This window comes from Oppia nitens, unplaced genomic scaffold (genome assembly GCF_028296485.1).
Source record: "Oppia nitens isolate AA-2021 unplaced genomic scaffold, nextdenovo-longstitch-racon4-pilon3 scaffold1_pilon_pilon_pilon, whole genome shotgun sequence".
Taxonomy (NCBI): Eukaryota; Metazoa; Arthropoda; class Arachnida; order Sarcoptiformes; family Oppiidae; genus Oppia; species Oppia nitens.
The window spans coordinates 4,745,186-4,767,776 of record NW_026533199.1 but is presented as its reverse complement, the minus strand read 5'-3'; the positions used below and the strand labels follow the sequence as shown (position 1 = coordinate 4,767,776).

The 22,591-nt window shown below is 19.2% G+C and overlaps 1 protein-coding gene and 1 non-coding gene across 2 annotated transcripts; one reads left to right on the top strand and one right to left on the bottom strand.

Moving 5' to 3' along the window:
* Nucleotides 1-310: 310 nt before the first annotated feature.
* On the top strand, nt 311-22,297 carry LOC128966318 (QRFP-like peptide receptor). Its single transcript, XM_054313165.1, has 9 exons — nt 311-428; nt 529-555; nt 642-763; nt 11,130-11,251; nt 18,139-18,262; nt 18,413-18,624; nt 21,504-21,666; nt 21,795-21,927; nt 22,044-22,297. Exons 1-9 carry the CDS (start codon nt 314-316, stop codon nt 22,295-22,297), a joined length of 1,272 nt encoding a protein of 423 aa, XP_054169140.1. The 5' UTR covers nt 311-313.
* On the bottom strand, nt 21,197-21,268 carry Trnae-uuc (transfer RNA glutamic acid (anticodon UUC)). Its single transcript has one exon. It is a non-coding gene; the product is annotated as a tRNA-Glu (tRNA).
* Nucleotides 22,298-22,591: the final 294 nt, after the last annotated feature.

The following is a 22,591-nucleotide window of genomic DNA, read 5'->3' as shown; positions in this document are numbered from 1 at the left end:
ATATTGAATTGCACGGGTATTATACAGAAAACACAATTTTCCAGCCAATTCTAATCCCGAGCAATCAATTAGAGCCCATATATCTAAAGTATTATTTAATATATCATTAAATATATACTGTATATTAATATTAAAGAAAGGAAAGTCAATACACAATTGGCTAATAAAGTAATGACAAACTTGTATAATAAATATATAAATAAATATATATATATATACTGTATATACAGTATACTTCATATCATACTTTTGCACACTATATTACAATAAGCTATTACTATAATATTTTGTTAGTATATTAGTGATGGAAACTATGGATCTTTTAAATATAACCACTGATATGACTACTCCTGATTATGACTACAAGATTGATGACTCGTTTTCAGCGTACAATCTCTGGGATTTAATACCCACTGCCATAGTATACGGTATGTATTATTTAATGGACAAATTAATTATTATTGAATACATCTATTTTAATGTATTTTTTAAATACTTATTTATAATATATTTATCTTTTCAATACAGGTCTAACACTAATAGCAGGTTTAATAGGTAGATATCTTTAGATATTTGAAAAGTATTAGTGAAAAGAAATGTTAGATTTTAATAAGTTATTCATATGAATCATATGATTTAAGGCAATGGGCTTATAGTGTATACTGTGGTACACTTCAGGCGCATGAGGACACTGTCCAACGTATTTCTGGCCAGTCTTGCATTTGCTGACCTTTTATTGATATGTGTTTGCGTTCCCGTAAAGGTATGTTTATATGAGATTACAAAATATTTAATGTCATAAATATCTATATATCCTATAAAAAGTATATATATATTGATATATACTGTATATACGATTATGTTTAATATACATTAGTGTCGGATAAATAGTTTTTTGAAATTTTCTAAGAACTTATAATTTTATATATATATATATATATATATATATATATATATATATATATTATTGAATTTTTAAATTGATAAAAATATCAAAGGCAGTTATAAAATCGTTGATAAGTAATTTTTATACAATTTCTGTATATTAAAAATGTAGAAAATAGATTTACATATAAATAATATAATTACATTATATCTAATATAATTTATTATTGGTTCTTTAAATATTCTTTAAATATACATTATATATATTATTAGTATAAATTATTTTAAAGAATAGACTAATTTGATTAAAAAATATAATAAATTGATTGAATCAAAAAACCATTTTTACATTTTAACTTATTCATGCTTAGATTCTACTAATACTTTATGCAAAATTTTATTATAGCGTATAGTTATTATAATACATGTGTAATATATGGAAATTTAAGTTTAATATCTGTCTTATAACAAATAAATGTATACATCATACATATAAAATAGTCAAACTTATTATTTTTATTATAATATACTACTCTATAATAATATTCAATTACTGTTGAGTTTGTTATACAAATGAGATATTGTTTTTTTTGTTAAAATACTGTATACCACTGGTTGCCGACTTTAGTAACAAACTAATGTAGTGTTAGGCGTGCTTAAGCTAACAGTGCTATCGAGACAATACATTATTTGATAGGAAATGAATTGACTTGAGATAACATGTTTGAAATACTATAAATTAATTTCAATGAATTTACTGTATCTCATAAAGTGATGCTTTAATTTAAATTAATTAATTGAATTTTCATACAAAATATCACAACTTAAACAAACATATGTTTTCGACAACACAGTTACCTAAAGTCAAAACTAACATTGTTTTAGTTTATTTATTTTGGTAATCAGTGAATATCAAAACAATGTTAAGCAATATTTTTGTATCGGCAAAACACATATAAATTTTATTTAAATTGTAATGATATGTAAAGTTATAAACTTAGCTTTATTATGATAATTGTAAGGCAAATAATATTTTGATTATAACTACACATTTTGATTTTACTGTATATAATATATATACTAAAAATTTTATTTTAATTAATGAATACAAAATAAACCAGTTGAGAATGCTAGAAAGCATTTCCAGGCGAACTCCTTATCCAAATTAAATATTAAATTAATAATTTACTTTTATAAATTGCAGTATCAAATCAATGTATGATAAAATAAAGTTAACTTTAGGTATGTAAGGTATCAAATGACTCGGTATAACTAAATAATTGAACCAAAAACATGTAAAATATTTTATTATTCATAAACAATATAAATAAATAGTTGTTTTGATTTTTAAACGTTTTCACTTATATTTTGACGACTAAAAATTTATGCCATTGTTTTTTTATATAGAAAAAAATCAAAACATTTTTAATTGCATTTTGATGTCTAAACATCAACTTAAAAAATTAAAAATTTTATTTATCTACTTTAACCGCCATTTTTCTATATTTTTAAAGATATTAAAATTTTAATACTGATCTTCTATACCTTATTTTGAATGCTCTTCACAATTCAGACCTTAAATATTAAAAATGGACGCCATTTCATCTATGTTTATGAATAGATATAATTTTTATACTGTTCCCTATAATTTATTATTGATACACTAAGCAATACTAAACTTAAAAATTTAAAAACAATTTTTTAAAATTCTTTTGATTTTTTTCTGAATAGATATGAAAAATTTGATACTCATTCCTTATACCCTCTTATTGATGTTTTATCCAAATCTGAAATCAAAATTTTGTGTAACAGACAGACCGACAGACATATAGAATTCAGATACATAATCCTTTCAGAAGTTTAAACTATAAATATATCTACCGATGTGTATAAAATTTACTATATATAAAAAATACTATAAATACTGTATTGAAAATATATCAAAGTTTGTTTTATAAAATCATTTATTTAAAATTTGCGAATAACACTCATTTATAATTAGTTATGCAATTAATTTAATTTTTATTTAATTGGTATAAATAGTTTAACAACATTATAATTTAAAAGATTTTTTTTAAAGTTAACACTTTGTTTAAAGTTTCCAATTTTGTTTAATTTAACCTTGTAAATTTAATATGGTATAGAAAAAATAAATTTTAAATAACTTTTTATTTGATTAATGAAACTCATAGGGTATAAAATATATCTAATTAAATTTATAATTTAAAAATTAATAATAAATTTAAATACATTATTTTTTATTAATTAAAAATTTAATTTCATTGATAAATAACCTACTAATGACTTATTTGAAGATGAAATTATCCTAAGAATACTTATATGCATATAATTATAATTTAAATGTATTTCATATATTAATTTATTTAAAAAAAACTATTTATCAGTTTCTAAACAAATTTAACAGTTTATATGTTGTAATATAAATTTTTTGATTAATTTATATTTGATTTTTTTAGACAATTACTTACAGTGAAATTTTTTTTAAAACTAAGAATCTTGATTTTATTAGTATAGATATATATAAATTCAATTTAATATTACTATTTTTGTTGATGTTTGATTTAGTATAATATTTTTTGTTTATATAGTATACTATATATCTTTTTATTATATATTAAATATATATTTCTATAAATTTCAATACAATACAATCTATTTCTAATGAAACCAACAAATTCAATAAAATGACAGTTTTAACAAAAATCCCATTTTTCACTAAATCTCTCAAAGCTGTTACAAATATATTTATAATAATTATAAAGTTATTAATAGTAGATTGTTAGACACAATCAAATTTACGGTAACATTTGGAAAAATAAAGTGAAAATATTATAGAAAATTATTTTGTATTATAACTATTGAAATATAGAAACAAATTTTAAAATGTAAACAATACTATACATTAAACATTTTTGAAATAAAATATAATAATTTAAACTTTTGTTCGTTTAAAATCAACAAATCCCAAAGTGTAAAAAGTGTAAAAAGTGTAAATTTTCTGTAAATGTTATCATTATTAAGTCTAAAAAACTTGCAATGAAATGTACTTAATTTAAAATATTGCAGGTTTATATTGTTTTACAATTGTAAATATTAAAATTTAGAAGTTTACTTAGATAAAAATTTATTAATAATTTTTAATAATTAATAATAGACAGTATAATCTTATTATAACATCAAAATTTAAATCAATTATATATTCATATTTGTAATATTTTGTATATAATTTTGAAGTATCATTTGTTTGTACAGTACTTAAAATATATTGTATAGAAAATTAATAAAAATATTAAGCAACATTATACTAAAATAACAACAATACTATAATAATTTGTCTACTAATTTTTTTTTAATTTAAAAACTTTTAGTATTTTTAATTTATCTAAATATATAATATTTAAATTGAAATTTAGTGATAAATATTTAATTTTTTTTATGGTTATTCGAAATTTTAGAATATTAAATTACAAAAACATTAAATCAATAATTTATTTGTGTTAGCTATTAATTAATTATTTTAATTAAAATGTATAAATTAGCATTTTTAATACTTTGTTATCATTAAACAGGGAATTAAAATATTATTTGTAATTTTATTTTATATTATCTGTATTACTTTTATGGCAAGTACTTTTAGTTTTAAAATTGTATTATTAATTTTTTTTAAAAATAAATATTTTTAAAAGGAAGTTCTACAATATTTAAATAAAATTTTTCATATACTGTATATTAATCACACTGTATTTTATTATTTTTAAAATGTATCATTTAATAATTTTTAAACTAGCTAATTATAAATCTAGATTATTATGAAATTATATATTTTAAAGAGTTTAGTATCATTAATTAAATCTTATGTCGAAAACATAATATTCATGAATTAATTAATGAGTAATTATAAAATGCATTTTTATATACTTATATATATATTTACCAATCCATGACATTTTTTTGTTAATTTACTGTATTTCACATAACATGTATTATGTAGAGTATAAATAAATAGCATAAGATGTTATTTGTGTATCTATTCATAGTATTTAATAAATAATATAACATAGAAATCCATAGAAATGAATGAAAGATTTAATTATTTGTTATTCAATTGTTGTATTTTAACTACAATGATATATCAAATTATATTAGTATTTCATTTGTTGTATACTTATAATATTATTACTTTACAATCAAACAAAAATAAATAAATTAAATTTTGTACATATTTAGCATTATTTTGTTTATATATTGTATAAATAATCACAATAATAACATGTTAAAATAATAACGCTAATATATTTATATAATATTTTGATTAAAAGCTATAGTAGTATATAAATATATATTTATATTCATTTTAACTATTGATTCATATACAGTAATGATGATATAATATCCATGAATTTCATTAAGTATTGTACATTTTATTAGATTAAATAAATACCAAATAAAAACGATTATATTATATTACACAAAAATTAAATAATATACATAAAAAAATGTTTTTCTTATTATATTTATATAAATTAAATACTGTACTGTTTCTCCATTTCTTTATTATACTGTATATATAATAGAGAGACTAATTACAGTCCCTTTTTCTCGCAGATTACTCGTTATTATTATTATTATTATTATTATTTTCAGTAGTAGTTATTATACTTAATATCATTGTATATTAAAATCTTTATCTATTAATATACTTTATAAATAGATTAATATTATAGCTTTTACAGTATTTGTACCGTATTTAGTGTATATAAAAAATACATTTATTATTAATTTCACTTAACTTTTGGTAAGCCTTAAGCTTTAATATTTCAATAAAACGTTTGATTCTTTTCTTAAGTAAGTCTTAAATAAATTACTTATGTTTTAGTGTATTAAATATGAAATAAATTTGAGAAAATTGTTGTCATATATTATAACTTATTTCATAATTTATGAGTAATATCTAATGAAAGAGTCGTAATATAAAAATATTTTTTATATTAATATTTATATGGCTTTATATAAAACATACAGTATAATAAAAATTTAATTTCACTGACAATTAAAAAAATTTTTAATATTTATAATTGAATAAAAATTTTACGGTCAATAAATTAACTTTTAAAAATATACATACAATTTATTTTTATAATATCATAAATGTTTGCCAATCTGTATAGGTTTACCAGTATTTGTAAAAGTGATGTTTTGTGATTCAATTAAAACTATAATTTAATTTAATTAACTACAATATGTGTGATTCACGTCAGTGATTAACTACAGTGTGATATAATAATGGCATTTTAAGCAATAACACCATTTAATGCATTACATACAGTATATACAGTATATATTCATATACTGTATAACAGTGTTACCAAAAGCATATGTTTTTCATTTAAAAACAATTACATCCATACAAACACAACAAATAACACCACATAATTCAATATATAAATCTATTTAATTTTGTTTCAATTAAATGAAACTTCTTTAGATCCAAAACTAAAATTTATTATATTTTACTATCAAATAATGCATTTTTCTAACAACAATTTATTACATACTTTTTAATGGTATAGTAGTAAATGCATAATATTCAGAATATATTTGAGAATATAATACACATACACATACACATACACATACACATACACATACACATACACATACACATACACATACACATACACATACACATACACATACACATACACATACACATACACATACACATACACATACACATACACATACACATACACATACACATACACATACACATACACATACACATACACATACACATACACATACACATACACATACACATACACATACACATACACATACACATACACATACACATACACATACACATACACATACACATATACACATACACATACACATACACATACACATACACATACACATACACATACACATACACATACACATACACATACACATACACATACACATACACATACACATACACATACACATACACATACACATACACATACACATACACATACACATACACATACACATACACATACATGGTTGAATTATTAAAATATATGTATTGTTGATGATTTAAAATTCAAATTAAGTAGGAAAAACTATTTTAAAACTGTTTTTATAGTATAGAAATTATTTATAATTAGTTATTTTATATACTTTAATTTTTGTAAGATATTTATAAATTTTTTCAATTTCATTTATTTAGTTATTTTAAACGATTGATAATAGTTTTGTATTAATGCTTTATTTATTTTTCTTTAATCAAGTTTTATAATATGTATGAGATTAGATAAAAATGACTAATAATATTTATATTAAAAAAAGTTTTTAGAAATTTCTTCAAAAATTTTAATTACTCAAAATTATTAAAAATTGTATCTAATATTATTTATATTATCTCCAATTGATTCAAATTATTCAAACTCTATCATAAATAAAATAATACTGTTATTAATGTCAAAAATATATGTAAAAATTACATTTAGTTCATTATCTTTTAAGAGGTTTCATATTATTACACAAAAAAACAAATTTAGAGAAAACAAATTTTTTAAAATTGACATTATTGACAATTTATTATAGTCATTCAGTATTATTATTATATTAAGAAATATTTATATTCAATATATTTAATATTAAATAAATACTATAAATAATATTTATTATAATACTTGAAATGTGTGTTAAAAATAAAATATTAGTATTTATTACACCGTAAAACTTGTTTTAAACAGATTATGCAAATTAAATGATAACTGTTTTGTAAAGAAATTCGTAGAGTTTAGTAAAATGTTTATCTATTCATAACTATTAAATGAGAAAACATTACATATTTTATTGTTACGCCTTTATAAAACATATCGATATACTATGTAATGAAAAAACAGAATATTCTGTTTAAAATATCAACTAATCAATTGTAATATTAATTAAATTCAATCTAAAACTTGTCATCGATTTATTTATAATATATTAATATACATTATATAATATTATACCGCTATATATAACACACCAATAAAATTTATTAACTAATTGTCTGAAAATGAAATGAATACATAAATATTACATTAGTTTTAGTTTATTATTTATTAATATTTCATGTAATTCAAAATTAATTGTTTATATATTTAAAATATAATCTTACTGTAATTATTTTCAAATATAATATTATTCATATTTTATATGTTTACTTTTTAATATAAACTTTTTAAGATTAAAAAAAATTATTTAAATTATTAAATAATAGCTAACAAACTTTACATGCAGTATCTGATAATAATAATAATAATAGACATTATTTATACACGTATCGTATTCAGCTTAGTTACTGGTATATCATACAAACGTGTTTTATATACCTGTAAAGAGTATTCAATAAAGTGTATAGCAATCACATGACAAAAACTGGTTAGAAACCAGTACATTAATAAATTATATCTTATATTTGTAAAAGGGTTTAGTATAAAATTTTCCATACAATAGTGTTTTTATAAATAATTAGTCATTTAATAGTCATAAAATACTTATAATTTAATAATAAGACTATTAGTGCTCGTATTTAAATATTATTTAGAGCTTAAATATGCCACACAAAGCATACTACCTCAGAGAGACTCGAACTCACAACTCTCCGATCGATAGAACGACTTCCTAACTACATGAGATATTGTGACTACTTTTCATCTATTATATTGTATATTAAAGTGGATAATAATTATCACAATTATAAATTAAAAACTGTTTTTTATTTTAGAATATTTATTTATTGCATAAATTTAATTCCTTAGTTAAATATTTATCAATTTTTATCAAAACTAAGTTTTCAATATAGACTTATAAAGGTTATGTTATTTTATAATTTATTAATTTATTGTTAGGAATAACGTAAGCTTTTGTTAAAAAATTGTATAAATATTTAGATATCTGTATTAATAAAAAACATTTACCAAATAAACTATTGATATAATGTTTTAATAATGTTCATTGTGCTATCAAAATACACATAATTTTATATTGGTTTGAATTTACAATACAATATCTTTTTTTTGAAGTATTTTATCGATTGACTACAATTCAATTGTTGGGTAAACTTTTACCTAAAACTTATTGTGAGACTCAAGACTATCAATATATTATTCAAGAAGATTTTCATCATTTATTTTGATTTTTTAATAAGTTTTTAAATATATAAAGTATTGTATTTATTATAATTTAAAGTAAAGTAGTATACAGTACTATAGAATCTTTTAATAATATAAAATATTCTGTTTATATATAAAAACTATTTATAAAACTATTTATAAAACTATTTATTGAAAGTCATTTGAATTTATACTTCATTTTACTCAATATAATTAATAAATTATTTTTATTATATTAATCGTTAAAAGTTACCATGTTAAATATTTCATTAAATTTGTGAATTGTTATAAAAAAAAGTATTTAAAATTTCAGTTTAAGATTCAAGAAGTTTTACCACTGATAATCACAATAATTAAAATAATCGCAAAATTTTAAATATAATGACAATTAAGCAAATATTGATAAATACTATTTAGTGGTGATTAGTAAAGCTTTCAAAACATAACACATACTATAACTTAATTTTATTGACTGTGATTTCTACATTTCCCTGAATGTAATATTTGCAATGTTATTACATACATAACACAATGTATTGAATTTGCTGTACAAAGCAATTCAATTAAATAATAGTTGTGTTATTTTATAATGCATTTCATGAATCTATAGTGTTTGCAGTTTGAATCTGTTTATGACTTTAGAGACTTGAGACCAGAATTTAAGTCACACTCTAATAGAGTCAGACATTAAAAAAGAAAAAACAGTAATATTTTATAACAAATATAAGGCTTATCTTAAAGTATAAAACGACGTTATTCTAGATTTAAGTATTCATTATTTTATTGTCTAATATTCATATAATAATAATAATAATAATAAATTTACATTAACTTGATATTTATAATATTTTATATAATATACTAACTATTAAATGCATATCAAAAGAAAATAATTTGGGTTTTTTCATATGTTATTTGAGGTAAAATATATACATATATAAATAGAAATGTCTTATATACTAAATAATTATGTTTAATGTAAAAATTAAAAAATATTCCTTGTTGAAAATTTAAATATTAAAAATATTAACTAAAATTGAAAAGTTAGATTAAATTTTTTAATTATAAATAACAGTTTTTGTAATTTTTTAACGTTTTTAAATAATAATTATTTTATAATAATAATAAATTTAACAAATTATTACAATTTAAATTTTGCTAAAGAGTTAATTAAAATCGATTAAATACTAACTTAATAAAGTCATAAAGCATTATATCATATAAAAAATGTCTTTTTAATGTAAAAAAATCTAAATTTAATTCATAAACCATAAACTTTTAATATTAATAGTCTTTATGTAATATAACTCTGGATTTTGTCTGATCTTAAGAATTTTTATTGAATTTTCTTTACACTCTATATACTGATAATAATAACAATAATGAAAAATCTTTTAATACTTATGTTGTGTAACATTAATATATATTCAAACATTTTTTAGCTCTAATGTATCCGCAATTTATATACAACATTACTTAAATGTTGTGAATTTAATTGCCAAAGTGTTTCGGATAACTTTTTTCCTGTAAACATGAAACGAGTTTTAATTAGAAATTTAGTCATTGAACTACATCAACAAAAATGACAGTTAAGATAATTACATTGAGAAAGTGAATATACATAAAGTTAATTGTTATATAAATAACAATATATATATATAATTTATGTAAAACATAGCATAACATTTGTTTTATCATAACTTATATATTTTAGTATTTTATTTAAATTCCAACATTTTGTTAATTTTGAATAACTTATATGCAAAATATGAATAAAAACAAACTTAATTAATGGGCTTTTTTCATTATATTCATGTTTTTAAAATAAAATTTTATTGGAAAAATTGTTGATAAGTTTGTCAAAAAACGTAATGATGAAAATTATCATTAATTAGTTGATAACAATTATAATGTTATCTTACATTTTTGAGTCAATTTATTTCTTTCAACACATTAGTGTTATTAATATTAAATATATTATAATATTAGGGATAAATTGAAATAATAATAATAATTAATGACTTAATATTTGTGTTTTTTGCTTATATATTGGATCCATAGTTTGCACAGTTATTCTCATATTCGTGGACTTTGGGAGAGTTTGGCTGTAAGTTTGTTCATTACATGCAAAATGTTAGCTCCATTTGCTCGGTCTTTACGCTCACTATTATGAGTATTGAACGGTATGTCTATTAACTCTATTTATTAATACAACTATTGTACTGTTTATACAATATATAAATTATATACAGTATATATACATATTTGTATATGTGTTTTATTATATATATATAGGCATTATCTTATGTATTTATTATATTTTTATATAGTAATATTTTGGTATTAACGAATATATATAAATTTATATATATATACCGTATATATAATAAATATAAATATTTTGTTATTTTATGAAACTATAAACACAGTTCAGATAAATTACAGTCATATACACGTGTAGATACAATTGTTTTTTAATCAATGAAAAAAGATTATATTATTGTGTGAAGATATTTATTAGCAAATTTTTGTCTTAATCTAATTGTCGACAACTAGTAATCTAAATACTATTTATTAGTAAATAACAAATTTTATTGGTTACTAATATGGGATTTATTTCAGTGCATCGAAAATTCAGACACAAATCACATCTAAAGTCTAATAATTTCGTGATATCTTTGAGTTGTCATTACATTAAAGGCTAATAATGTATAACTAAATAATGTATAGAGATATACATTTGAAAGATATTGAGTCGTTATAAGTAGTCCTTATAATTGTAGTCATTCATCCATCCTTTAAGTTTAGTATTTTTCTATTAGTTGTCAATGTATTTTGGTATTGTCCAGTCAAGACGTCCAAAAAAGAGAAATAGGGGGATATATATGGATGTATATAAATAACAAAGAACGTATATAAAGTTTAGCCAAAAACATATATTAATAAAAAATGAGCATGCTTACTTTATTTTTAATGATTATATAAGCATATATAAAAACATAAATTTGATTAAAAATTAGTCATTATTAAATAAAGACTGCTTTATATTTTATTTTTAAACATTTTTTAGTTAAATAATTTATAGCAAATAAAAATTAATATTATAATAAAATATCAATAAAATTAGTGTTCATACAATTTTATTTTAATTCTTAAACTATTTTTTATTTAAATTATTTTCATATTTTTTGCATTACAATACAAAAAATAATAATTATAGTAATTTATTTATGTAATGTCTCTTTATGTTGGGGTACATTAAGATAGAAATTATGTATTTTAAAAAAAGAAAGTCAAAAGTAGCCTTAAAATGTGATCGTCTTATTTGGACAACACCTTCCCATATATATATATATATATATATATATATATATATATATATATATATATATAGAGAGAGAGAGAGAGAGAGAGAGAGAGAGAGAGAGATTAAATTATTTTCCAATTATTGATGAATATTATCAATATTTATAAGTCCAATGTATATAAATATTTTACAATTTTACTCAAATTGATAAATATAGTGTTATATAGTATTAACTTCGAAATAAATATTAAAATAAGTGTTTTTACTAAATATTTGCTTCAATACCATAAAAGAAAAATAAATATTTTTTTCCATATGAAACGTATTTGCAAATATAAACATTAATATTTAGTGAACATTTTATTATACTGATGTACAGTATTACTGTAATACATCAAAATTGTCAAAAATAATGATAAGTTACAACAGACGGGAGTTATTATTTATATTTTATTTAATTGCTATTTTGATAGATTAGATGATTGCAAAATATGTGTAAATTTTATAGGTTGTTTAATACATATCACTTATAAAAAAATATATTTTACTTAAATAGATATAACACTTGCGTTTTATATACTTAATATTTAAATTTAAATATAAATTTTCCTGAATTAAGTAAATTAATTTTAAACATTTATGACAACCAATAAAAAAATTGTCAAAAAATATTTAAAGTGAAAATTGTTATATATAAATATATGTATAATTCAAATAAATACTTAATACTGTTTTAATAATCAAAATATGAGTGCATATGAAAGTTAAAAATATTTACAATGAAATACAATATAAATATTATTTTTAGATAAATTAAATATTGAATTAATATCATTATAATTAACTTTTTATTACATATATCTGTGATACAACCGGTTTTACGTCATTGCAAATATTTTTTTATTGTATTTACATGAATATGTCTATTTAAATATTTAATTTGATACACAAATATAAATTTATGTGAATTTTTATTTATTTAAGAGGGTTATATAATTGTAGTAACAATAAAATTAATTTTTATAAAAATTTACATTTAATTATATAAATTATTCAACATTCAACATTGTACAAGTATTTTATAGTATACATTATACAGTCACCAAGTTATGTTATACAAAATTAATACATATTTTTTATATTAATTTTTTTTTGTGTGTGTGTGTGTAGCATTTCATTTTGCGATTTTGAAATTCTGACCTCAGATTCGGTTAGAGGACTATAATAATGTATTGAAAAGTTTAATTAAAATTTTGATATCTCTTCGGGAACATAGTCAAAATTAAAAAAAATTTTTTTTTTTAAGTATAGATTTGAATAAAGCATCAAACAAGGATAAAAAATATACATTAAAATTTTGATATCTCTTCGGGAACATAAAGAAAATGGCGGCCAAAATAAAAAATTAGGTAAAAATTTTAACGTTTATAATTGTAAAGAGTATCAAAAATATGATATAATAAATCAGTATAAATTTTTTTAAATGGCGGCAAAAGTATAAAAAAATTTAAGAAATTTTTTTAAAGTATAGATTTGAATAAACCATCAAAAACAAGGATAAAAAATATGCATTAAAATTTTGATATCTACAACAAAAAGAATAAGTATAAGCGGAAAAAGTATAATTATAGATTATTATTTTGTTATACTAAATCATTTGATTGACTATAGTTTATTTTGAATACTAATCATTTGATACCATACATGACAATATTTATATTATGTATATTTGACCAGTTTTTAAATTTTTATATGTTATTATATAGCCGCTATAATTATACAAACTAATAGTTTTCAATGTTATTCAAGTTTTTTTTCTGAAAATGCTTACTAGCATTCTTAACTGGTTTATATTACATTTTGTATTATGTGTTTTATATTAAAATTGGAGATCTTTTTTAATGTAAACCACTAATACAATAAGTTTATCATAAGTTTATAAAAGAGACATAAAAGTTTACATAGTTTTTTCAAACTAATACATAATTAATTTATATTTTATTATAAAAACATATTTTAGTAACAAATATGAAATAAAATTTAAAAATATATTCTTTATAAATATAATATTTATGAAACCTTATTATTTCTTTAAAAAATATATTTATTTTGACCCTAAAGGCAATATGTATTGATACTATACTACAGAATACTATAAAATAACTTATTTGAGGATATGATAAAAATAACAAAATTTCGTAATTACTATACATTTACAATTGTTTAACGATTTATATTTTTGTTTATTTATATGTTTGTAATTAGATATTATAATTATAAATTTGTTATTAGTAACATCAAATTTTAATAAGACACATTAATAATAATAATTTAATATATACAACACAAAAATGTTAAAATGATAATAAATATTATTCAATATATATTTTTATACTGTACAACAATTTTAAGTTTTATAGACATTTGGTATTTACAAATAAATATTATTGCAAAACTTTTCAATAAATATTTTATTATATTTAAGTATATAAAACTAAACTTATCAATACTAACTTGAAAAAACCACAGAAATCTCTTATATATTTATATTTTTAATATTTTTATACATGTAATATAAATGTATTTTTAGGTTATGTATTAATATAAATAGTGAATTTATTTCTAAACTATTTAATGATTATAAATAATAGTTATAAGTTATAACTGTTGATCTTTTTTACACATTAACTTCTGTATATTTGCACATTATATATATAACATTATAGTTATACAAATCATTTTTATTAATTATGTATAGATATGCATAAACACAGCTTTTAAATAAATTATATAATTTAATAATTAAAAATAATAAAATTAAAAATATCATTTAAATATATGATGCGGTTTACATAAAATCAATAGTTTCAATAAGAAAGGGTAGCATTAATTCACCAACACATGGATTTTAGGTAAGGCCTATAGAAAATAAACGGTTTGGGCGAGTAATATGACGACGCCTTATCTATTGGGAGTATAAAATAAGTCACTGTTTTTAAAAAATTATATCACTTCTCATATTTAAACAGTTCGTGCAAAACATAAAGTGTGTAATTAAACAAAGAAATTATTTACTAATTAGTATTAAAATGTTTTTAAGATTTTATATATGAAATAATTATTAATATTCTGTATTTTACTTATATAGTAATAATACTGTAAAATAATAATAGTAAAACTTAATATATACTATTTATTTAAAAGCTATTTTTATAATTATTATATTGTGTAAAAAAGATCATTATTATTATACAATGCTTTTTAATCATCACATAATTAATAATAAAATATTTTAAATGTATTTAAATATGTTTTTAAAGCATTTATTTAAGTAATAGTTTTTATGTTTAAAATATTTAATCTTTGTAATATAAGTTTTGTTAATTTGTTAGTAATTTTTATTAAGTAATTACTGCATTAAATTAAATAATTTCTAAACAAATCTCATAAATAAATTACTATTTTTTAATTAGGTATATTTAAATTAACTAAATTAAATAAATTTTTAATATAAAGCAACTTGAATTAGTTATTTTGTTATAAAGTTTGAAAAACATAATATAATTAGTTATATATAAATTTATATATATATATACATTTTATATATACATTATATATATATATATATATATATATATATATATATATATATTATCTGAACAAAGCAGTTATCAGAAAAATAATTATTGGAAATATGCAATAAAACTACAAAAATATTTTAAAATACTAATTGGATATTCACTTGAATGTTGTGTATCGTTTGTCGTCCAGAATATAATAATATTTGAATAACTAATACAACTAAATAAAATTTAAAAACATTTAAGTAAATATTTTATAAATTAAAACCGAAAATTCTTATCATTTTGATACTAAATTAAATATCTAATTAACCCATAAGTAATTAAATATTTATTAACAAACAATTATTTTGTTTAAAATAAATTTTATAATTAATTACATTTTAATATTAATAGTTGAGTTGAATATTTAATCAAAAATAATTGAAAACTCTAATAGATATTTATATATACATTAAATCAAATTATTTTATAGGGTTTGACTTGGATTTTATATGTTTGAAATAAAATACAAAATTAATAGATTTTTATTTTCATTTATATATCATAAAATATAATAACATCATCTCAAGAGATAACAAAAATATTAAATATTTTAAGAAATAAAAAATAATAATAAAATTTAGAATTTTTGATTGTATGATAAAATATAGATTTAATACATAGAAAAGTTGACTTAAAACACTATATTTATAGAAATTTTGTTACATTTGACACATTTTTTGACATGAACTTGGTTACTTAGAAAAATCAATTTTAATATAAAATATCTAAATATTTTTAGAAAGATAAGTCTTTTTTATATGAATTTTTTCTAATATATTGTTTTTCATATATAATATTATATATACCGCTATATTCAAAAACATTATATTGAATCGTATAATTTATACGCAGATTTAAGCATAAAAAGTGTTAAAAAGCAGAATCAATATAAAATTAATTTTCTGTTTTCACACAGAAAAACAAAATCTCTTGTTTTATAAATAAAAATTTGTTTTTAGACTAAAAGACAACTGAGATTCATATCTTAACATAATATAGGGGTATTTGAATAGAAAATATAGTGAAATACAATAAACATATGGTATGTGTTGTTAGGAATACTTATATCTATTTATTTATTGAAAGTCACGAAAATATTTTACTATAAAACAAATGTAAAACATAACATAAAAAGGTTTAAGTTTTTTTTGTGTATAAATAATATTATTATTGAAATGCAATTGTTTTTATTGTTATTTTTAACATTAAGAGTTAAAATAAAATAGACAATATATGTAAAAAATCTTTAAATAAATGAATAAAATTTTATTTTTTATTTAAACTAAATGTTGTCTATAACTATATCATTTGCTTCAATATTTTATATTTTATATTTTACTAAACATTATATTATTTTAAAGTTATTTTCATAGAATTTTGGTTATTATTATTTCTTTAACTATTTTTCTATTGTAATATTTATATATTATAAAAAATTCAATTTATTTTGCATTATGCTAACTAATATAGATATACAGTAAATAGTTTATATTTTAATATGTGTGCATTTTTGACACAAAATTAAAGTTAAAAATTTTATTTTATTGCACATTTATAATGTTTTCAAATTAAATCAATAGTTCAATATTATATTATATTAAAAATTCAAGAATATAAATATTAAATACTTGATTAAATTACAATTTTATTGTATACTATTATAATATATTATTTATACTTAAATTTATATATATGTACAGTATATACCTAAGTTTATAATATATATAAATTTATATATATATTAATATACAAAAATTTATTTTACAATTGCTTTTATCATTTTAACACATTTATAATGACAATAAATATATATAATTGCCCCAAAACATAATTTGTTGATATTTTAACTTATAGTATATGCAAAAATTATTATACTTCAAAAATCTATGATTTTGATTGACATTTTTACTATAAATTATCATTTATATTAGTTAAAATACATATACTGTATACAAGTTCATACAAAATTTAAAAATATAATTATGTGTATTACTTATACATGAAGTAATTGAGCAGAAGTTTTGTAATATATTTTATTAAGTTTTTAATTATAATTAAAATTAATTGTAGAATAATATATTTATTAATGTTATTGAATTATTATAAAAATATTTTCAAAATAAATCTATGATAACAGTTACTACGCTATCATACATCCAGTGAAATGTAGGGCTACTTTTAATATGACTCACATGAAAAAGATAATTATATTCATTTGGATAACATCTATACTGTTGGCATTGCCTGTACTCTACATTCAGGTATAAATATAATAGTTTTCTACCAATATATGTATGAAAAGCTTAAGTATGCTTTCAATGATTTACTTATGCCTTAATAATATAGATATAATTAAATGTCTGAGAGACAGATGATTTGATTTTTTTTATATTTATTTGTTGTATTATTAGATTCATATAGAAGTTGGTCAGCGATATCAGGCATATTGGTGTGTCAGGGATTGGTCGCGAACTTTTTGGTGGCCATTCTATGAATGTTATATGATTTGGTTGATATTGATTTTGCCATCACTGGTCATGGCTTATACCTACACATGTATTTGCCATCAGCTATGGATTGTCGTTCAGCAAAGGGCTGGTATGGTCTGCGGGCGCGACTCATTGTAAGTGATGTCTCAGCAGATTATTCACAAAATACTAATTTCTATAATATTTTCGATAATTGCCAGCATTAACATAAATAAAGATTTTTTATAATTAAAAAATGTTATTAATTATTTTTTATGGATAACATTCAAGTAAAGCAAAGCAAATAATAAAGACAAAAAATCATTAACTTTAACAACAATTGATAAATGAAACAAAAGTTAATTGCAATCAACAAATAAACAAAAAAATAGAAGAATGATTTCAATCTTGAACTGCAATATAACTTAATTGTCATTTTATTCAATATTTGTACTGTTATTGACTTTAAATTGTAGCTAAATTTTATTCGGTTTTATTTTGTTGAATTGTTTTTATAAAAACATAAAACAATTAATGATAAAAAAAATCAAAAACTAAAAATAAAATAATTTGTAACACAACTCTATAATTATTAAATACTTAAATTCAATAAAATCTATAAAAATATTTTAAAAATAACATAAAAATAAATATAAAAAAAGAAATTCAATCAATGTTTGTGACTTTAAACGTATTGCATTGTATATACGGTATATATTTGACAGAAAACATATTTGACAGAGAAAATCATTTTTTCGACTTTTATCTCTTATTTCAAATTTTTATTTATTTATTTTATTGCTATGTTTTCACTTAAAATGACTTATTTTCAGCACCTTTCGGCTTAAATAAGAAACTTAATTCACAATAAATCAAGAATATTGTTATATCTATCAAATTTACTTCAAGTTTGTTCTTAGATTTATTGCTATCAATATCTAAAAATTATTTTTATTATATGATAAATAAATATATATATATATATATAAATTTTAAATATTTTTCATTTTTACTGTAAAATGTTTGAAAAGTACCGGTATATTGCAAGCATCTAACGTAAAACAGCAATAATTGTGAAATATAAAAATTTATTACAGCAGTAGTAGAGTATGAAATATAGGAAATATTTTATTAAAATTATCGTAAATTTGTTCATCTATTTTGTTACTAAAACTAGAATAAAAATCATAAAATATAATTATTTTTAGTTAATTCAATTTATCTAAATTGTTAATTAAGATTATGTCAATCAATTTATTAAATATCTGCATTAATACAATTGAACATTAAGTTAAGCAATGCAACAGTTATTTGTCTCAATATAGTACAGTATATTGAATGTCATTATTGGATTCAATATATAAATACAAAAATCATTAGTGTTTTTAATGTTACCTAAAATAGTGTAACAAAATGTCCAATAAAGTAAACTAAAATTTAAAGGGAAATACATCTAATGATTGATTAACAAAATAATTAACAAATTTGGCTAAATATTACTTAAATAACTACAAATACAGTTGAGTTTTAATTAAGATTCTCATTTAAGTTACTTTAATATAAGAGTATAAAAGTCTAATTTAAGAGTAGATATTTACAGAGACTTTAATAAAGATATGACTATGAAATGTATTTTAAACGGAAACTGTATTTTAACAAATGTTTAAAATGTAACGACACTTATTGATCAAAATGATTAAAATTGATGAAATTTTTCTCTATGTTTATTATTAGTATTTCTAATAATATTATCAAATTTAATAAAATACATATTACTAGATATTTTATAAACATGAAAATATGGTATAATATTAAACAAATGGTCGTTATTTTAAACTTATTAACGTTTAACTAAATCATGTATAAAAATAAATTTAATTAAAAACAAATTTATATTAAAGTTTTTTATATCATTTGTTTTTAAGTTTATTATAATACAGCATATTATTAAATATAAATATTATAAACTTAATGAATAAGTTATTTTGAAAAACTTATTTATTATTATTTACAAAGAAATTTATAAAATAAATAAATAGCATTTTATGATACTTATTTACTTATATAATTTTCAATAGCTTAATACTTGTATAATGATTGCAAAACATGTATTTTAAACAATACTTTTTAATTTTAAAAAACTTTGGATAAATTAATTATGACCATGATACTAATTTTAGGTAAATACTTTCAAAGTTTATTTTATTTTTTATTAAAAATATTAATTAACTTTTTCGAGTTTGTAGCAATGTACAACTAACAAACTAAATATTTAAAAAAATACTATACTATACTACAAATACTAAAATTATTGATTAAAAATTAAATTAAAAAGATAAAATGAACATTAACTTTGTAAATATTTACTTAAATGCCAAATAAAGTTGAAAATGAAATATTTTATAATTGTCAACACTATGTTTAAAGTTGACATTAAGTTAACATTTATCATAATTATTAACATTAAATAAGTTATGTTAGATGTCATATATTTTAACTAAAATTTCAATTTTATAACTTTTATTATAAGTTTTTACTAAGAATTTTATTTTCAATTGTTCACGATTTACATTATTTTTATGTATAATGAAAAATTTAAACTAAGAAATTAACATAATTTAAAATTATATTGTTAAACCATATAAAAAATATATATATATATATGTGTGTGTGTATTATCGGTAGTATTTGGTTATAAGATTTTTAAGCAATAAAATAAAAATAATTCTCCGATGCCGGGAATCGAACCCGGGCCTTCTGGGTGAAAGCCAGATATCCTAGCCACTAGACAACATCGGATGCTATAATAACTTATTGTTTCTGTGTTAAGCATCTCCTAAATAACTAATATTTTAATTTAACGCATTATTAATATAAATTAACAAATATATTAAACTATATAAATAATTTAAATTGTAAATATAAATATCTTTAATTTATATTATTGTTTTTAACATTAATTAATTATAAGTGCAAATAATTGACTTATATTTTGATAACTTATTAATTAAATTATATTTTTGTGACCTAACAGTGCCGGCAGTACTGAAATGCATGAATTGAATAATAGCGACAAAGAAGGCGACAATTGTCGTCACGTCGGCAATACTCAGAATAGTCAAAGACCTCTTCAACAGATATACCACAATAAGACCGATGAGGACAGTACTACCGTAAAACAGGTGACTATTATTAAGGTTCTTATCATTTATTTTTACTCTATTTTTATAATAAAATCATTTTTTTGTCATTTTATAAATAAATACAATATTACTAGAATTGTTGTACAAAATTAGTCGATTAATTTAATTGAATTGTTTTACAGGTAATCAAAATGTTGGTCGCAGTAGTCGTACTGTTTATCATCTGTTGGTCACCGATATTGATAATCAATGTTTTGACATCATTTGGTATTTTGCATCCATTAAATTACGGATATTTAAAGCCATTGAGAACAGGTATACATTCAAACTATTTATATGTAGCAAAATATTGTCGCAATTGTTAACTTTTATAAAATTTATTTATTCATTAAAATGTTTAAAACTTTTTCTTTTAATATTTATGAAACTAGCGGCACATCTATTATCTTATGCTAATTCGTGTATCAATCCAGTGGTCTATGGATTTATGTCTAAGAATTTTAGGGCCTCTTTCAAGACGGCTCTCAGCAATTGTTTTCATTGCTCGAGATTTCGAGGAAGATATGGTCAGAATAGTGGCCAAAGAAGCTATACATCCACCTATCGTATCAACAATAGCACCACCAATGGAGGCACTCGGGCTACCAGTGTTTGGACACAACATCATATGAACCAAAACATGTAATCATTAATCAACTTATTTTTCAATACAATTATCTTATTAAATGTCTGTATCAATAAAGTTAAATATAAACTAAAATCAAAATCATTGTTGTTTTTTCATCACTATTATTAAATGTCACAGTATTTATATATATATATATAGTATTAACCCATATTATTATAATTTTTATCAAATCTATTTTAATCAATAAACTTTTAATGTTTAGCTTAATATATATTTTAGGTTTATTCTATGAGATGTATGTATAATAAATTATAATACATTACAAATAACTTAATTTATGATTTATCTAAA